Below are 19,306 nucleotides of genomic sequence, written 5' to 3'. Positions count from 1 at the left end.
TGTAATGATGGGGAAAATTAAGTATGATTAGGGGATGAAGTCAGATGTGTCTTATTAATATTTAAAGAATAATGTAGTAGAAAATACAAATAAGTAATAAGTAGCTATATATGTCTATAGCACTCCCTTTCCAATTAAGTATGTGTCATCACATCTCCAACATTGAATATTTCATCATTCTCCCTTTTTTCTTTTTTTCTCTAACCTAATAAACTAACTTTTTATATACATATATATTGGTGCTGATTTATTGCACACCATTTGTTTTATGTAATTTAATATCTTAAATATTATCAATCATATAATTATTTATATATTCTTTTATATTACATAATAAAGGTGACGTTCTACAGACCCATTAAGAAGGATTATGCATGCATTATATGTATCTGCCAAGATCCTTATAGTTGATAAGTATTCGAATCTAAACCACTGAGCCATAATTCTAAGTGGTATGTAATTGTTTACATTTGTAAAGTCTGAAATATGGGTGAAATAACACACAATTCAATTTTCTGCTGCCAATGCAAATGAGTCTGAAATTCAGAGGACATAATTCATAATTCCCCTGAAAATAAACTCAACCCATTTGCATTATAATAGATTATGTAGAGCCAAATGTCTGTAATTTAAATTAAAGTATAATTATATTTACATCCCCTTATTTATTATTCTTTTACATAAATCATTCCTACATTTTTTTAAAATTACAGAAATCATCCCTGACAGTTTTTAAAATTCTAAAATACCTCGTTGACTTGGTCAAACTTTAACTTAATTTTTCAATGATAGAAATGCTGTCAGAGGTGTTTTGTAATTACCAAAAGGTGAGGGGATGTGAAAGTAATGTTTATGGGGATGAACAATATGATCCCAAATATTTTTTTATTATTTATACTAATTTTTAATTTAAATTTAAATTATTTTATTAAATCTTTATATAAAACTACACCTTTTAATTATTAAAACATTAATATTCATCTTTTTTTATTTATAACTAAATTTTATTTAAATTATTAAGTTATACATATATGTACATAAGTTTATACAATATAAATATATAAATATGTATATAATTGCACATATTTATATATTCATACATACATATTTTTATGATGAACGATGGTAGAAGAAGGTAAAAGGCTGGGCAAAGCCATAAGCCGCAATGGGATGGTGGGAACGAGAGCACAAGTAGGAGTTGAGGTTGGGCACGGCGATAGGACTGAAAAGAAAAAATACTTTTAAAAAAATATATTTAATAATTTAAAATATTTTTATTAAATAAATTATTTTATTTTATTAATTCTAATATAATTTATATAATCTGCGTAAATTATTTTAAATTATAATGTATTAATTTTAGTAAAATTTAATTATAAATAAAAATAAAGAATAAATAATCTTTTAATTTTAATAATTTATAAAAGTGTGATAGACTTTTAATTTTAAACTTGTAATCTAGTAATTAATTTTATTAATATATTAATTAAATAATTTAATATTGTAATTATTAAAAGTATAACTTTATATAGAGATTTGATTAAAAAATTAATAAAATAATTAAAAATTAATATAAATAATAAAAAAATATACAATGTCATATTATTCATCCCCATAAACATTACTTTGACACACCCTCTACCTTTTAGTAATTACAAAACACCTCTAAGAGCATTTCTGTCATTGAAAAATTAAGTTAAAATTTGACCAACTCAATAGAGATACTTTGGGGTTTTAAAGGCTGACACGAATGGTTGCTGTAATTTTTGATAAGGCGAGAGTGATTTGTGTAAAAAAATAATAAGTTAGGGGGTGTAAATATAATTATCCCTTAAATTAATGTATAATCATAATAAGTCAAACCTCTGTTATTGAGAGGATATATGACATAATTTGTGAGCTGTCATGTAGGCCTATTATTTGCTCAATTGCTCAAATTCAAGGACTTACAACTCATCAAATAATACTCTTCCACTCAATCATCTCAATAGGATTTGCTCATGCTTATATAGGCCTATAATTAATTTCTCTCTCAAATTTTGATTTGTGAAATTAAAATTTCAGTGGTAGGTTGCCATAATAATCTTAATTAACTTTACAATATTCATTTATTATTCAATTAAATTCATCGATATTAGTTTCATATCTTCCATCATCAAATATTAATATAAAAAACATACATTTCTCAGTCAATTAAATTTTGTGTCCATAGTTGATATATGTTTATTGGAAAAAAATATCTTTTTTAAAATATTAAATTATTAAAAAAAGCAATAGATAATTTAAATATTATCTCATTAATAGATCTTATATATAATTAAATGATTATGTGCACACAAATGTTAATCATATAAGCACATAATTGTAGATCGAATTAACCTTAAGTAGTGAAAGCATGTTGATCCCGCATACGGATCAACCTCGTCTACTAACCCATGTCCTTTATGGATCACGAACGCATTATCTTTCTCGTTGATTCAAAGTCAACCCACAAATATTTTCAAAATCTACCCCACGTTGAATCTTGCTCAAAATCTTGTGCACACCACGTACCTTACTCGCTTTAGTGGTTCACCTTTAGAGTAATCTACTTAACACATCAAATCTAAGGAGCCTATGGTGATACTCCAAGGAAGAACATAGAGAGAGAATTGAAGAGAGTATTGTGATCAACTCATTTTGTATCACATTTGTATTCCTGTATTGTAATTTGATCACAACCATGCATAGGTGTACATAATCCTATCCTCAAGAGGAGTACATATCCTAATACATAATTGAAAAATTACAGACTCTATCCTAGATATGGTTTATCTCAAAGAAGTTCTTATTCCAATATGTATTTGGGAGAATCAAACTCTATTTCAAACATGAATGCATTTTTAAAATGTGTGATATTTTATATTTTTAGTCCCGAAAGATTTTGATGAAGTAATTAATAGAGGAAATAGAGCTAAAAAGGTGGGACTGGAAAGGCGAAAGATTGGAATGTGACAAATTTGCATCAATGTCTAATACAATCAGACACAACAGTAAAGTATGAATATTAATTTGGATATTCATAAATTTTTATACTAGTTTTTGAATTTTATAATTGATCGAAACCTATTTATCCTATTAAATAAATACTATTTTATTTTAGAATTTCCATACATATAAATTGTAATCAAATTTAATAAATCCCAACAAGCAAAGAGAAAAGCTCGTGACAACATGGCAGACAAAAGAAGCAAATCCAAAGATTAAGAGCAACATGCCCTTCAGCCAAACAATTCACTTGGTCCTTTTTAAGAGATTGACACGCACGTGATGTTGGGATAACCCCACGTGCACCCTCCATGTAAGCCGCTTTCTCCTCCACTCATCACTTTCTGAACTTCACGTTCTACCCTTGATAAAATTTAGGATTATTTTATATTTGACCCCAAATTTTATGGAATTATAATATTCACTCAAGTTCAATTAAGAATTGCAAAAATAAGTCCAAAATATTTTTAAAAAATAAACCCACACAGAAAGAGTCTTTTTTGCAACTTTTAACGTAATATGGAGTTAATGTAAAAATTTTATAAAACATGGTGTCAAGCATAAAACGATCCAAACTATGGGATTAATTTTGCAATTTTGCCTTCTATTCTTACTCCATCCCAACTTTATCCCTAATATTCCAATTTCATAACATAATTTTATCTTCAACCCCAAACATGGGCCAACACTCCCCACGTCTCCCTCCAAACAAAAAACACACAAACACCTTATCTCCAATCCAACCACAAGGTAATACACTAAGTAAAGTTATCCAATTCCCTGTTTGGCAGAGAGCTTCCAATATTCCTCATCACCACCATCCATGGCACCTGCATTGAGCTGCAAACTCCGTCACACACCCTACAGATGTATCAAGAGAGTTCCGTACATTTCTTGCTCCATGCAGCAGCCCTCTCAGACCAATATTAAGGTAATATATATATATATATATATTACGTCAAATGTATGTCCTTATAATTAGTTCTATTTTTGTTTTACTACAAAAAACTAAGAATTTTGGTGTTCGTTGGATGTGGGGAAGAGGTGATCATAAATGGAGGAGCTAAGGAAATTGGTAGGGCAGCTGTGGTTGCTGTGACAAAGGCAAGAGGGATGGAGGTGGCTGGTGCAATTGACTCTTATCTTGTTGGAGAAGACATAGGAAAGGTTCATTCTCTTTTTATGTTAGGGTAAATTACAACAAGCTCTCCAAAATTTACTATAATAATAAATGTCCTTATAGAATTAATGATCGTCTAACAAATACTCCTTATTATATATTGTCAAGAGAAATATTTGTAATTTTTCAAATAATAAGAAAATATTTATAATTACGACAAACCTCAAAGAAATTTGTTGTAATTTACCAATTATGTTAATTATTTAAAATATTCATAAATTTGAATTTTTTTTTTTTATTTTTTGGGGTTGGATACAACGATATTGTTTAGGTTTGTGACATGGAGGAGGCTTTGGAAATACCCATAATGAATGACCTTACTATGGTTCTAGGGTCTATATCCCAGGTGATCATGATCTTACTTAAAGTCGCATTCTTTATTTAATTTTTATATATAAATTTTATATCGTATTTATCTAATTATATACAAATAAATATTACATATTACATATTACGGTGTCTAGAAGAACATAATTAAAGTTTTTGTATGAAAATTTTTGGCAGTCAAAAGCAAGTGCGGTTGTGGTGGATTTCACCGACCCTTCAACAGTTTATGACAATGTCAAACAGGTATGGTACCACATCATTTTCCTCTACATAGTATTACTATTAATTTATTACACTAAATTAAGGTTAAGGTTAATTAAATTTTGTTTATATGTTAAATGTAATAATCAGGCAACAGCATTTGGAATGAAGAGTGTAGTCTATGTGCCCCGTCTCAAAATGGAGACAGTTTCTGCATTATCAGCATTCTGTGAAAAAGCCAGCATGGTGAGCACAGGGTGAGCTGCAATTTCACATCATCATCATAAATCATATAATTATTGCAATAATCTTTTGCTATGAATAAATAATAGGATTAATTATTCTAACATGTATGTTTTTACATTATAATGATACTGCGTATTTTAATCAGGGTTGTATAGTAGCTCCAACTCTGTCCATCGGATCCATTCTACTTCAACAGGCTGCAATTTCAGCCTCTTTTCATTACAACAATGTCGAGATTGTTGAATCAAGACCTGCTCCTGCTCTTGTAAGTACTCCTCCCATTCTCACTTAATGGGAATTCTTAAATCAGCATAGAAATTACTCGAAAAGTAAAATAAATATTAGAATTATCTATAGAAATAGAACCCACAAAATCTTGTTCTTGTTTTCAAGACAGAATCGATAATTATTTGAATATATTAATATTTCAATAAACTGTTTGATACATCAATATAATTAAACATTATGAAACGAAATACAATACTTTTATATAAAATGAGACAAACACTCATACACATAAGATAAAACTCGAATTCATAGTTTCAAACTTGTTCATGGGATTTCAACCTTAATCACTAAATTAAGGCATCCTCGGTACAAATCTTGTTCTTATAAACTACTAATTTATGGAATAAATAATTAAGAAATGAGAGGGTTAAATTGGCCCAAAACGTGTAAGGCGCCAAGCTTAAAACTTTAAAATTGAAAGAAACATCCAAATTAGGTTTGAGAATTCCAGATTCGACACCGACAGTAAAGAGCCGGTCCTGCCGACAATGGATCGGAGACACTATTTTTACAGACCAAATTGGAAAAAGCTCTTCTTTAAAATTATATTTAGAGCACAACACCATTTTTGCCTCTCATATTCTGTTCATGTAGACTTGATTCTTGACAACGTTGAGACCTATATTATAAATTCACAACCACCCAATATTGTGATTTTCATTTTTTTCATAATATGAGAATAATTGTGCTTCAATACTAAGATAAAACTGGTATAACTCCACGTATGTGTGTGTATATATATGTGTATGTAACTTTATGGTATGAATAGAGTACCGTACAGTTTTATCTCTTTGCAAATATATATAAATCGGGAGTTAGATATAGGCAGCCTCAAGTTACAGGACTCGAGCGAATTTAGTTTTTGTAATAATTTTTATTAATATATAATAAGAATATATTTGATTTCCACTGTATATGCATGTACAAATCATTACTCAATCCCAAATCTGGAAAAGAAAAGGATTAGTATATAGTATTTGAGATGAGCACATGAAGAATGAGGCCAAAACTCCCTCCAATCATCCTTTTCATTTCCATTAAAACAGCAATAAAGCAGTGTTTGTCAACTTTCCATTCGGCCCACCTCAGAGCTGGACCAGCCTGGAATTCTTTGATTTCAATTTCAAACAACCTGTACTCCGTCAAGCCTAGAACCTCTTAATTTCACCATAATTTCAGGCATACCTTTTACATCCTTTGGGCCCCAAGACAAGCCCCCCCAAAACCCTACAACAGTTAGAACTTGTAATTTCTTTCACATTGGAGAAAATATGTTCAGATAAATCAAAGTAAGCTCAAAGTGAAACATGTAATTTAAGGAGGAGGAATATATAATGTAAAACATGGGTGCAGGCAAAACAGTGTTATTTTTACAAAATGGAAAGTATTGTTTTATAATATGTCTAAACTTCGGGGATATCCATGTAATGTTTTCATTCACACTTATTTATGTTATTGTCTTTTATATGAATTCCCTAGAGCAGATGGCAAAGCAGTTGAACACATGACTGAAAACGAGAACATATTTGTGGTTTGCATAATTGTATGCGCAATGCAATAGCAAAGACATAACAAGTATATTCTAAGCAATCAGTTTATGTTCATGGAACAGGATTTTCCATCACAGGATGCAATACAAATAGCAAACAATATCACCAACCTTGGTCAGATGTACAATAGAGAAGATATTTCAACAGACATTCCGGTAAGCGGAAATGCAAACTTAGTTTAATATTGCTCATACTCAAATTATACCGAGTGTATATTCAATTGGAAATGCATACGAACTAATGTGTCACTTTACCCTGCAACATTATCATTCTTGGTATGCCAGGCGAGGGGTCAAGTTATTGGGGAAGATGGAGTGAGGGTGCACAGTATGGTACTTCCTGGCCTCCCATCCAGTACAACAGTCTATTTTTCCCGACCAGGCGAGGTAGCTTGTCTAGAACACTTCATTCTGTAAGACAAGAATCTGCAGGTTTATACTCAATATAATTTGATTTTCTGGACAGGTTTACACCCTGAAACATGATATCACAGATGTTCAATCTCTCATGCCAGGACTACTTCTAGCCATCAGAAAAGTTGTGCGCCTCAAGGTAATGGAATTATTAAAATTTCATGTTTCTATTTGTCTTAAAAGCTTGTCTTAATCCTAGACGAAGTTGATGTTTCCCTTTGCAGAGTCTAGTGTATGGTTTGGAGAAGTTCTTGTAGAAACCAAGCATCAATGAACTTCATATTGCACTGGAATTCTGATTTCTATGTTTGAAGGTGGGAAGAGCCCATTGTTATCCTACAACATGAGGGAAAAATATTAGATCAAGATCTTGGGGTAGAGGAAATGTTTCTTGTAATAGTCTTTTGAGGAAACATGTAACAAGTTTTTTCCTTCAAGAACATTATGCAACTATGAAAATCCAGTAGAGAATGCTATGGCATGATTTTGAATACACAATTTAAGGCTTATCAAATAAAAAGATTTTACAGATAAAAAGGTATATACCTCTGATTCTTCAAGGATAAATTACCTCTAATCCCTTTTTGAGGGTCTCAATGTCCTCGTACCTAGGAGGTACAACTTATACCCAGTAAAATTTCTAAAATAAAATTCATTCTAATTGCATATCAAAGAATGTCATGTACCCTTCTTTTTTCATTCTTTCCTCTGTAGTTTTTGTTTGAGTTGGGGGGGGGGGGGGGTTTCAAAGGTTAGTCAAATTCATCCTGATTTATTTTATTTTATTTTTTTCTGATACACACTCAATGAAAGATCTGCCAGTTGCAGCACCATATAAACATCACTAGGGAACGTTCAGAAATGGCAATTGCAGTGGTAAATCTAACTATTAAAGAATATAAGACAACTAGTTATGCAAAGACAAGCGAACATATCTTTAATGGAAGTTAAATGATGACCGAGGTCCATAAAAGCATAGACAATAACTTAATGAGATTAATAATAATCTGAAAGAGGTAAACATTAAAGCACATCCCTACCGCCAAATTTGTTCGCAATAGCAGCTATCCATGCCTTGTCTTTATCAGTATATGCATAATCAATGCTAGAAGCCAACAAGAGAAAACCCTCGCGCTTCTCTGTTTGATTGGGGCTTAGTCTTGGAGCTCTCAGAATAGGTTGCACAAGGAGAGACCTTGTCCCCTCAGGAACCATCTCCTTCAGTTCAGAATCTAAATTGTTCATACATTTCATAGAAGTAACACATCAGAAATGTCAAAATATCTTAAAACCAATAGCCCTAGGCTAAAATCACTTGAAGACCAGAAATTCTAGACTTGACATAACTAAAGAAATGGTCGTATCAAGTGGAATATAGAAGGAAAATAAATGAAAATTTGCAACTTTTACGTTATTTTCTCCTTTTCCCCACTATACCAATGAAAAGAAAAGGTGCCTAAGGAAAAGAGTCGACAACTGGCAATCAATTTTGCTGTCAGCTCATCACTGGTAAATAAAGATAAGGTAGTTATATGATTATAATCTTCTTGATGCAATTTTGCTGTCAGCTCACATTAAATATCAGAAAGAAAGATAAACCATAACTTGAGAGGCAGATGTTAATTAAATTATCAAGCTGATGATATTTAAATTAAAGTTAAAATGAATCAATAGCACAAACATGATAAATGCACTATGTCGTCAATAACCAACTTATACCTGCAGCCTGCTGGAAATACATGGTATCTTTCAAGTTGGAGAATCCAATCTTTTTAATCTGCTCTCTGAACCAATCAGGAATGTTTTCTTTTGATAAATCTTTGGGTGTATTCCAATAGCCACGAACACATAATGCATCTTGAACTGAGATAAGCTACAACATTTACAGGGTTAGGAAGCTTAAGAAAGAAGGAGCTCATACATTTGATAAATTATGTACGCGTCATTTTTTTGTTGGTGATTTCATCTTCCTGAAAAAATCTCAATATGCAATTGCTAAGGGCTTAAGGTGGCAACACACCACGGATATTGAGTTTGTATTACGCAACAGAATGTAAGTTCCCCAAGCCAAATCTTCCTTCATGTTATCCGCAATATCCTGTGACATGGCGAAGATTTGCTCAGCACCTTCTGGGAGACTTTTCTGATCTCTAGGACTAGCTCCCTGCATATCCAAGTAATGACATTATAAGCATTTCTATTGCATTCAGTCAATGCTCAAATGGAAACAAGACCCACAATTTGTGATATCTGCTACTCACATACACCTTATATATGAACATTTCATCAAAAATTTATTCTCCAGCCGAGACACAATAATTCATCCTCAGAATTTCCATTCTGCACATCTGTGTTCCCTATAAATCAAGCTCGGAACAACTTCTCTTTCAAATTAAACAGGATATTCAGACTAGCTAACCAATAGAAACTCTTTAGGCATTTGGATGGCATTTGGGACCATTACCTCACATCAAACATGATATTAAAATAGCTTATAACGATCCTACAGCAACTTTTAGCTTCTTCCCTACCATTAATGCACTCACAAACCTGAAAACTCTAAAGGCTAAAGCATACTTACAGCACATCATCTTGTTTCCAAAGCTCCAGTGAATTAAAAAAGTTGTTACCTTGAGAAATTTTCCAAGATACGGAACCACTGCTGAAAATGCAGCCAGAGAAAGTCCGAGAACCTCCGTTCTCTACAAAATACCAAGAAAGCACAAGTAGTAAAAACATATATTAGGTAAATTACCATACTTTTAACACAGGAACACACAAAAAAACAACAGTTATAGAGACCCATTTCATTCAACAACTCAACAGAGCAAGCAAAAAGAGGATTCAAAGACAACCAAGAAACTCTTACGAGCTGAGCTGGAGTAATGGATGAAGAGTCCAAGCCCACAAAATGATTCAACACCAATAGCGTCCCAAATGCATATCCAATGTATCTCGGCAGGTAAGACTCATCCAATCCAGGTATTCCTTACAAAAATAAGAAAAAAGATAGAAATTCCCCAATAATTTCACAGAAAACACGATCAAACGAGGAGAAATAAGTGAAAAAAGGGGATTATACCGAGAGTGAAGCGAAGAACTGAAAGGTTGACTTGTTGGTGTTCGGGGGTAGAGTTCTGGGAGCAGCAAATTTTAGCCAGTGAGAACGGCTTATTGATGGTGAATTTCGAGGGGAAGTTGAATTTGGGGCGAGATAAGGGAATTAATGGACTTAGGGGGCGGACGGCAGTGCCACTGCTCATTTTTGCTTCCGCCTTATGTTGTGCTATTAATGTTGTCTATAATGGAGTGTTTTAGGCAGCGAAAGAAGAAGACAAAAGGGGCGTGGATGGAGCAGTGCGGCGAGAGGAGGAGAGGGGAAGGAAAAAGACAGTTAAGATGATGGATGCTGGTCACCAATAATTATCACATTTTACTACTTAGTTTCAGTAACTCAACTCACATTCCTCTTCACCTATTCAAACCCTCCAATCACTTCTAATTCAGACCTCCATTCTCATAATCTCTGTCCTTCCTAATCCCAGTTTGAGGCTAGCAAAATTTATGAATCACCTACTATAATAATTGATCAAACAATATTAAAGGAAAGCAATGCTGATTCCCTCCACTCATACTGGAAAATGCATTTGGCTTCTCTTTCTCTGTTTTGGTCAAACCCAAATCACATATGTAGTGGCAAATACTAAAAAAGATATGCACATTGTCATGGCCTGCAACCAAACCATACTTCACTTTTGATAAAGTTCCTAAGTATTATATCATTTGTCCGGATGGAATAATATTTCCTTAGCAACATGTTGTACCATTTAGTCATTTGGTCCAATATGGCTATTCAATAAATAAGCATAATAATAATGAATGGTGTGGGATCAAGATTTTTATCAACTTTAATGCACACACTTTTTTCCTCTTCCCCCATTCCTCGGTTGGTTTTTCATGCCTACATCTTTCTTTCTTTCTTTGTTTTATAACTTGTTGCAAGAATTGGACATATTGTTTCTTTCATCGTTGCACGAAATACATGTGACATATATTTGACACACGTAGAATAAATTGAATGTCTCTGAAAGATAAGATGTCGATCAACATATTAACGGGCAAAAGTTAATTAGAATAATTTTGTTCTATCATATTAGCAAAAAAATTGTGAAAATCCTGTCATTTCACTTCATGAAGATGCACATTCACTTACTAACTGCTATATTCACTCTTGAACTTTTTGAATTTAAGATTGAGTCGAGCTTTATATGAATTTTACTCAATGACTCTCCACGTTTTTAAAGGTTATATAATGTATAAAATTATTTTGAAAGACAAAAAAACTTAGTAATAGAATCTCCCACTTTAATAACCACACACCGATATTTTTTCCTTCTTTTGGGCAACAAATCTGAAACGATTGTATAACTTGTTGTGTGATTGATATACAATTAAAAAAAGTAACCAATCACATAATAAATGTATGATGAATCAGATATTGAATAAAAATTTTCAGTTGACAAGTTACAACAATTTGGTCCTTGATTTAGAAATATGTTGGTTGTAATTGACAAAGAAAAGCTGTCATGTCATGTTCACAAATACATGTGATGGATACAAAATACTTTTATTAATTTAGTTAACTTAATTAATATTATTATAGATAGATTAAAAAAAGAGAAAGTAAAAGGAAGAAGGAAACTGGACCATGTTGTTATAACTTGTACTTAGATCTCTCTCTCTCTCTCTGTCATACGAGGTTTGGATCAATGAACACTTGCTGCCAGAACCCGCACACGTGAGTCTGTCTCTTGTAGTTGTCCCCCTCCTCTCAACTCACCATACACCATATGATAATTGATATGAACAACACCGCCCAAAATCACAGGCACAGCCATGTGCATTGGGTGCTTGTACCATGCCAAATCCATACTCCTTCATGCTTGCCATCCCAAGGGATATGTGTGTTTTTTATACTATGACATGTTTTTTGTAAGAGGCTTTAAGAGCAGAAAGTTATAATTATATTTGGAAGGCTCCAATTATATATAATCCTTTAATGTCTAAATTAGATCGATCGTAAAAGAAAAGTGTTTAAAGTCGTAAAAAATACTAGTCCAAGTTACTTTAAGGCATAGAGAGTTGTTATTTATAAATTTCTCCAATTGTATGATTTCATGTGAATTAAATATTTAAAAATGATCAAGTATCCACGATGAGTCCATACATATAATTAGGGTTTGGATGGAATGGAGACTAGGCTGTAAGGATTCGAGATAAACGATACAAATACAAAATTGTCCATGGTTTGAAATAAAAAAATATTATAAATCTTGGTACGACCTTCAAGAGATTATTCTACATTAATATTTAATAAAACTTCATGGTTGTAACATAACTCGTATTGTAAAGATGTTTAACAAAATATATATATATATATATTTATATGATTATTGGGGGGTAATTAAGTGTAGTTCAATTATTTTGTGGAATATATGTAGACTCACAAGTACTTGTGAGTTCTGAGCTAGCTTCTAGTGAAGGACCCAAAATTTATGATGCCACGGCATCAAGTGGCCAAAAACTTAAACTGACCAATCACTAGCTACTATCTTTATTACTATAATTATTCTTATTGTTTCAATCTTGTAACACACATATATATATATATATATATTTCAAAATAATATTCTTTAATAAATAAACTTTTTATTTAAAACTTAAGGCCAAAGAGAATATGAATATTGGAGATGAGTATCTATAGTCTATACTATTATAAATAAAAATATTGTTGTCGTACCAATTTTTTGAATATTCAAATTTATTTATTTTAATTGATTTAATAATTTTAATAAATTTTTATTATAATAGTAATTTAAAATTTTAAAAAGCTGTTAAATTTGCACACATGTCAATTTTTGACATATTTTTATATTCTCAAGTCACCGTTTCATAAATGGTAATCAGTCCATTAATAAAAAAAAAATGAATTATTTAGAAATATATAGACATATTAAAAGTGTGGCGTGGCGTGTATCGGTATTATTAAAAAAGTGGACTATTACGCAATTTGCTACCCTTATAATGCAGCCTAGCGCAGTAGATAACAGCCTCCGGACTCCATCGAGACCTACCAGTTCAATCCCCCAGTTTCCAATCCAAGGACGCCACGTAGCCCGTCAACCCCAAACGACCTCGCGTCGTCACCGTGAGATCTTGCTCGGATTTTATAGACCAATCGATCCACCGACACGTGTGCCTCATACCCACCGCCTGTGTCTAGTCTCTTACAATCCTCCACCGGCTGTAGCCGGTGGATCTCCTTTTCTACTCCCGCTAGGTATATAAACACCGATCAGCAGCAGAAAATCTCTCTTTTTTTTCCCTTTCAGCAAAATTCTCTCCCGATTACTCTCTCTATTTCCAGGTTAGCATATACTAATCTCTCTCTCTCTCTCTCTCTGTTCTTCAAATTAAGTATCTTTAGTTGGAAGTAAATTTCAAAATTTGCTACTTCCAGTGGTTTTATCAAGTAGGGAGGTTTAATTTTTTTCCATTTTGATATTCGTGGGGAGTTGTTTAAGTTTTGATCTTTGATTTTAGTTAATGGGGGGGGAGGGGTTAAGATGTGGTTAATTGGAAAGTTAATTTTGGTGTTATTTACTGCTGAGTTCTTTTGCGTGAAAGAATTTGGTTCGTTGAAGTGAATTCCTGTTTGATCGCGTTGTTTTATTAAATATTAGAAGTCTGCAATTCAGTTGGGTTTTTCTCTTTTTGGTTGATTTCATTAGTTCTGGTTTAGTTGATTATTGATTCATCGGCTTTCAGCTCCTAGTTGCTAAAGGTTTCTGCTTCGTTGAAGTTGTGTCTGATGTTAGTGGTAGTGAATTAGGGTTTTTTGAGTTTATAACTTGGTCTAATTCGAAGTGGATTTCACAATGAGGTCTTTAACTTAGTTGCTGAACTTTTGAAGCCACGACTTGCTGACTGGGTTTTGTTTTATTTTTTTATCCCCATTTAATATGAGTTATTTTATTTGCTCTATTCTGTTATGAGCTGATGCACCTGTTTATTGTTCCTGACAGAATCCAAACATTATTCTTTTCGGAATTCCTTTGTATTGGTGGGAAAACAGCTGGTATTGAGAGAAGGTCCGCTGCAAAAGCAGACATACTTCTTGTTAATTAGGACGTGGGCGATTTAGTTCAAAATGGATGTGGATGAGCTAAGCTTTACTTTGTTTTGTCTGGCTTGAGTCTTGTCTACTTCTGTACAATAAGTATAACTATTAAAGGGCTGTCATACACTGGATAACCATTTGCATCCCAGCCATTAAGCACGGTCCCTACAATGGTGCCTTCTCGGGTGGCCGGGGGAATGGCACAATCATCAAGTTCAGGAATATTTTTCCAAGGAGATGGCCAATCCCAGGTTGCAGGAAATTCTCAGTTGAGTTCAAATTTTGGCAACCCCTCACATTCAATACCTGGACATGCACGTGCCAACATGAGTGCACTTGCCGGGGAAGTTAGCAACGCAGTCTTAAATAGTGTGGCAAGTTCTGGACCTAGTGTCGGGGCCAGTTCTTTGGTCACCGATGCCAACTCAGGACTTTCAGCAGGTCCCCATCTGCAGAGAAGTGCTAGTTTTAATACAGATTCTTACATGCGCTTGCCTGCATCACCCATGTCATTCACATCTAATAACATTAGCATTTCTGGTTCTTCTGTCATGGACGGATCCTCTGTCGTGCAGCAAAGCTCCAATCAAGACCCAGGTTCACAAGCTCAACAGAGCCAGCAACATCAAGGGTCTTCAAGTGCCACCTCCTTGCTTACATCACGGATGGGCCAAATCCAGCTACCTGGTGGTCCCAGGATCCCTAATTCTTTCATTCCGGACCCAACAACCATATCCCAGTTACAAAAGAAACCCCGCTTGGATATCAAGCAGGAAGATATTTTACAACAACAGGTTTTGCAACAACTATTGAGACAAGATCCAATGCACTTACAGAACCCCAATCCTCAGTTGCAAGCTCTGATCCAGCAGCAGAGACTAAGACAACAGCAGCAACAGCGAGAACAGCAACAACTTCTTCAGTCTATGCCGCCAATGCAGCGAGTCCAATTATTACAGCAACAGCAGCAGCAGCAGCAGCAGCAGTTAAGACAGCAGATTCTGCAGCAGGGACTGCAGCCTGCTTCAGGAATAAAGCGCCCCTATGATGGTGGTGTCTGCTCGCGTCGACTAATGCAGTACCTCTATCACCAGAGACAGCGGCCTGCTGTGAGTAATCTAATAGCATCCAGCTTAATGCCAGCATATAATTTATTGCCAACTTGTTTCTTCATTTTGTCAACATTGATCACCCAGCTGCTGTATCATCCACACGACTATGTCATTTTTAACTTGCCTTTCCCGTTTACTACCTAAAGTCAAAGCTTTTTTTGAATACCTTGTGTAAGATATCTCATTTAATTGCATCTTTTCAGGAAAACACTATTGCCTATTGGAGAAAATTTGTGGCTGAGTATTACTCTCCACGTGCAAAGAAGAGGTGGTGCTTGTCCTTATATGATAACGTTGGGCATCATTCACTAGGAGTATTCCCCCAAGCAGCAATGGTATTTGTTAACCAAATATTTGTGCTTTTGGTTTGACCTTTGTCTTATAAAGAAGCTTTTTGGTGGTTGTTTCTATGAATCATACCAACTTATGTGCTGTTTCTAACCTTTTTTCTATGTCACTACGGGATTTGCACTGAGTTGGCATTCATCAAAAGTATGAATTTGTAACTGGTGTTGCTCCTTTTTTGCAGGATGCATGGCAGTGTGACATTTGTGGTTCAAAATCTGGAAGAGGGTTTGGTGAGCCTTACCTAAAATTATATGTTGACTTGCCTGATCTTTTACTCTTGTCATATAAGGGTTTAGCCTGTAATCTGGCCTTGCTTTTGGCTATAGAATAACTTGAACTGTGTGTATAACCAGTCAACACTATGCGCAAGATATATCTAAGCAGTAAGCAGGCTTGCATTTCTTCAAAAGCTAAAAAGCCTTTTGTTCGTTTTCTGTTTTTTAATGATCCAACTGTGAATGAGATTTAATTGAGCCCAAGTAGTTCAACAATTGAAGTTATTTGTTCACCATCCTGAACTTGAGTTAACTTGAAAATCAGCACATGATAAGAAGGGTTCAAGTTGGTGCTAAAAGAGCATTCTTTAACCGAAATTGGGTCACTAAGTTCCCTTTGAATCCCCGGTTGAACCTTGCATTTATTAGTCACGTGCACTTATGTGCTCTAAAACCATCTATTCTTTTCTGGTTCTGACAGAGGCAACTTTTGAAGTGCTCCCAAGACTTAATGAAATCAAATTTGGTAGTGGTGTTATCGATGAGCTTCTGTTTCTGGACTTGCCTCGTGAATGTCGATTCCCTTCAGGAATGATGATGCTGGAGTATGCAAAGGCAGTTCAAGAGAGTGTATATGAGCAACTCCGGGTGGTTCGCGAGGGTCAGCTACGCATCATTTTCACCCCTGATTTAAAGGTAAACTGTGAGGACTACTTGACTTGAAAGTACTGTCAAGTTTATCTACTTGTATATATTGGTTTTTGACACTTGCACCCAACTGCTTCAGATTTTATCATGGGAATTTTGTGCGCGGCGTCATGAAGAACTTCTTCCACGTAGATTGGTTGCACCACAGGTAGACTTGCCCTTGAATGAATTTTCACTGGCTGATCTCAAATTTGATCGTTTTGTCGTATGAGAAAGTACAATTTTTAATGATAACATGGCATTCATTAATTAATATTTCATCATGTAACTTCCTTCATAGTTTTCTTATGGATTTAATTGATCTCTCAGATTAAGATTAAGTGTTTATTTCGAATGTGCATAAATCACAATCAGTAGCGCTATTCATACTCAATTAGGCAGTAGTTAGATGAATTTCCTGCTTTTTCAGACTACCTAAATTTTTGCTGTGTCATTGATTTCCCTTTGTAACTCTTGGGTTTCTTTAGCGATTATCCCTTAAGTTATAGTAATCATGGGTCATTGGGTTGCTGCACTATGTAATTGGATCTGCCTTGAAAGATGTATAATGATTTTCTTGCATATCAATTTGATAGTAGAATCACTTGTATTGCAGGTGAATCAATTACTGCAGGTTGCACAGAAATGCCAAAGCACAATATCTGAAAGTGGACCTCATGGTGTTTCACAGCCAGATTTACAGGCAAACAGTGTAATGTGAGTGAAAATTTCAAATCCGCTGCTCTTGATTTTTGTTTTTCCTACTTTAGTTTGCATTCATATTTACCTGAGGCATTATGTCTAATTATGTGACTAGTTGGTGCTTAAAGGTCTACAGGATTTTCCAATTGATCGTGCTTAGTCTGCAAGATATATGGAGATATTTCTTTAAATGGTTAGGGAAAAGGAAGAAGAAAGGTTTTGATTTAATAATTATCATCAGAAATTTCTAGCTAACCTAAACTCCATCTTTCAATAAAGATTCATGATTTTCTTTTATTGTTTAGCCTGGTTGCAGAGCTATTAAGCTCTTCCTTGTGCCTGTTGGTTAAATAGGGAAAAGTTTATCTCCTGCTGCAGGCTAGAATTCTGGAGAAGACTTATTGGCTATATTTTGGTGTTACCAATAGTCATGTACTTCAATGTGTTGTTATAATTGACTGAGTTTATCCCATTCTGAAAATTTTGGATGTACTTGAACCGCGGAAGCTGGAATCTTCTGCTCTGGTTACCAAAGAGCAACTGAGGATAATCATTGCCTGGTCCATGACATAAAAACGCATCTACACTCACCTGTTGCCATCCTTTTGAACTTTTGGATGTGTTATAAAAGTAGCAGCTGGGTTAAAACTAAATTAAATCAAACTTCAAGGTGGCAACCTAAGTTAAGCTTGTCTAGGAAGATAATATAAGTTTAAGCTCATGCTTCTATTACAAATATATGGAGTCTCATTTGGCTTCCACTATCTTGTTCAATTGAGTAGCTTATAACTCCAGTATTTGGTTCTCCTTTCCTCTCTTTTGTCTGGTCATGGCAAGCTGGTTTACTCTGTGAGGACTGACTCTATACTTGAAAGGACTTGAATCAAGTATTTCTGCGAAGTGATTGACCACCATAAATTATATACTTCAACTGCTGAATTGTTGATATGGAAGATAAAGCCTGCTTGACTCCTGTCATCCAGGCAAAAAGAAGAAAAGGAATGACAGTATGATGAGGCAGATAATTCAGAAGTAGCTTTAAATGATATGTAGTTTTGCTGTAGCTTATTTGGATTTAGTCTTTTGAAACATATCAGGTCTTTACATAATCTACTATTCTTCATTTGATGGCTATTCTATTTCAGGGTTGTAACAGCTGGACGTCAGCTAGCTAGGAGTTTGGAGTTACAGTCCCTAAATGATTTGGGCTTTTCCAAAAGATATGTGCGGTGCCTACAGGCATGTCTCGATATTACTGACTTTCTTTAAGCTCATTGCTTGTATTTCCGAGGTTTCTCATACTTTTTGTTCTTAATAGATAGCTGAGGTCGTCAATAGCATGAAAGATCTGATGGATTTCAGCACAGAGAAAAAGGTTGGCCCCATTGGTAAGAACCTTACCATCATTTTCTTTCATTCTTCTCTTTTTCTTATATATATATATATATATTGGTGGGACTAACAACTTAGTTGAGGCAATGAAGTTTTGTTATTTGTGGTACGACCGACCATGTTAGCTCATCAGTGGAACTTTGAATCATCTATATTGCAGAGGGCTTGAAGAACTTTCCTAGACACGCCTCTACTCCCAAGGTTCAGATGCAAGAAACGGAGCAGCAGGGCGGTGGTCCTCAGGGTTTGCCAACTGATCGCAACACGCTCAACAAGCTAATGGCAATGCAATCTGGGCTCAGTAGCCCAATGACCAATAACCAACAGATGGTTGGTCGAGGACCCTTGACTGGCTCAGCACAGGCTGCTCTTGCTTTGACCAATTACCAAAATTTGCTGATGAGACAAAACTCAATGAACTCAACCCAGTTCACTTCA

General features: G+C 34.4%; 3 protein-coding genes across 7 annotated transcripts in view; 2 read left to right on the top strand and 1 right to left on the bottom strand.

Moving 5' to 3' along the window:
• LOC105160515 (dihydrodipicolinate reductase-like protein CRR1, chloroplastic) lies at positions 3,710-7,587 on the top strand. Of its 2 annotated transcripts, XM_011077921.2 has the most exons (10): positions 3,710-3,958; positions 4,072-4,194; positions 4,479-4,553; positions 4,712-4,777; positions 4,886-4,981; positions 5,127-5,246; positions 6,882-6,974; positions 7,104-7,205; positions 7,285-7,371; positions 7,457-7,587. In XM_011077921.2, the coding sequence occupies exons 1-10, from the start codon at positions 3,851-3,853 to the stop codon at positions 7,487-7,489; spliced, it is 903 nt and encodes a 300-aa protein (XP_011076223.1). In that variant the 5' UTR covers positions 3,710-3,850; the 3' UTR covers positions 7,490-7,587. The 2 variants fall into 2 exon arrangements, with proteins under 2 accessions (XP_011076223.1, XP_011076222.1); XM_011077920.2 differs by lacking the exon at positions 7,457-7,587 and having other exon boundaries at positions 7,285-7,453.
• On the bottom strand, positions 6,175-10,769 carry LOC105160516 (protein COFACTOR ASSEMBLY OF COMPLEX C SUBUNIT B CCB2, chloroplastic). Of its 4 annotated transcripts, XM_011077924.2 has the most exons (8): positions 10,315-10,767; positions 10,102-10,220; positions 9,863-9,934; positions 9,253-9,396; positions 8,952-9,105; positions 8,273-8,464; positions 7,779-7,840; positions 7,430-7,568 (listed from the first exon to the last, which is right to left on the bottom strand). In XM_011077924.2, exons 1-7 carry the CDS (start codon positions 10,493-10,495, stop codon positions 7,806-7,808), a joined length of 897 nt encoding a protein of 298 aa, XP_011076226.1. In that variant the 5' UTR covers positions 10,496-10,767; the 3' UTR covers positions 7,430-7,568; positions 7,779-7,805. The 4 variants fall into 4 exon arrangements, with proteins under 4 accessions (XP_011076225.1, XP_011076228.1, XP_011076227.1 ...); XM_011077923.2 differs by lacking the exons at positions 7,430-7,568; positions 7,779-7,840 and adding an exon at positions 6,175-6,496 and having other exon boundaries at positions 10,315-10,769; XM_011077926.2 differs by lacking the exons at positions 7,430-7,568; positions 7,779-7,840 and adding an exon at positions 6,795-7,229 and having other exon boundaries at positions 10,315-10,765.
• Positions 13,511-19,306, top strand: part of LOC105160514 (probable transcriptional regulator SLK2) — a 6,743-nt gene continuing 947 nt past the window's right edge. Inside the window, exons 1-10 of the mRNA XM_011077919.2 lie at positions 13,511-13,659; positions 14,318-15,521; positions 15,728-15,859; positions 16,054-16,102; positions 16,569-16,783; positions 16,875-16,943; positions 17,391-17,491; positions 18,622-18,715; positions 18,795-18,864; positions 19,029-19,305. Of these exons, the coding sequence (XP_011076221.1) occupies positions 14,583-15,521; positions 15,728-15,859; positions 16,054-16,102; positions 16,569-16,783; positions 16,875-16,943; positions 17,391-17,491; positions 18,622-18,715; positions 18,795-18,864; positions 19,029-19,305 (1,946 nt within the window). The 5' untranslated portion in view covers positions 13,511-13,659; positions 14,318-14,582. The remainder of the gene's footprint in view (positions 13,660-14,317; positions 15,522-15,727; positions 15,860-16,053; positions 16,103-16,568; positions 16,784-16,874; positions 16,944-17,390; positions 17,492-18,621; positions 18,716-18,794; positions 18,865-19,028; position 19,306) is intronic.

The sequence above is a fragment of the Sesamum indicum genome, linkage group LG4 (genome assembly GCF_000512975.1).
Source record: "Sesamum indicum cultivar Zhongzhi No. 13 linkage group LG4, S_indicum_v1.0, whole genome shotgun sequence".
Classification (NCBI taxonomy): Eukaryota; Viridiplantae; Streptophyta; class Magnoliopsida; order Lamiales; family Pedaliaceae; genus Sesamum; species Sesamum indicum.
This window is presented reverse-complemented; position numbering and strand designations above follow the sequence as displayed.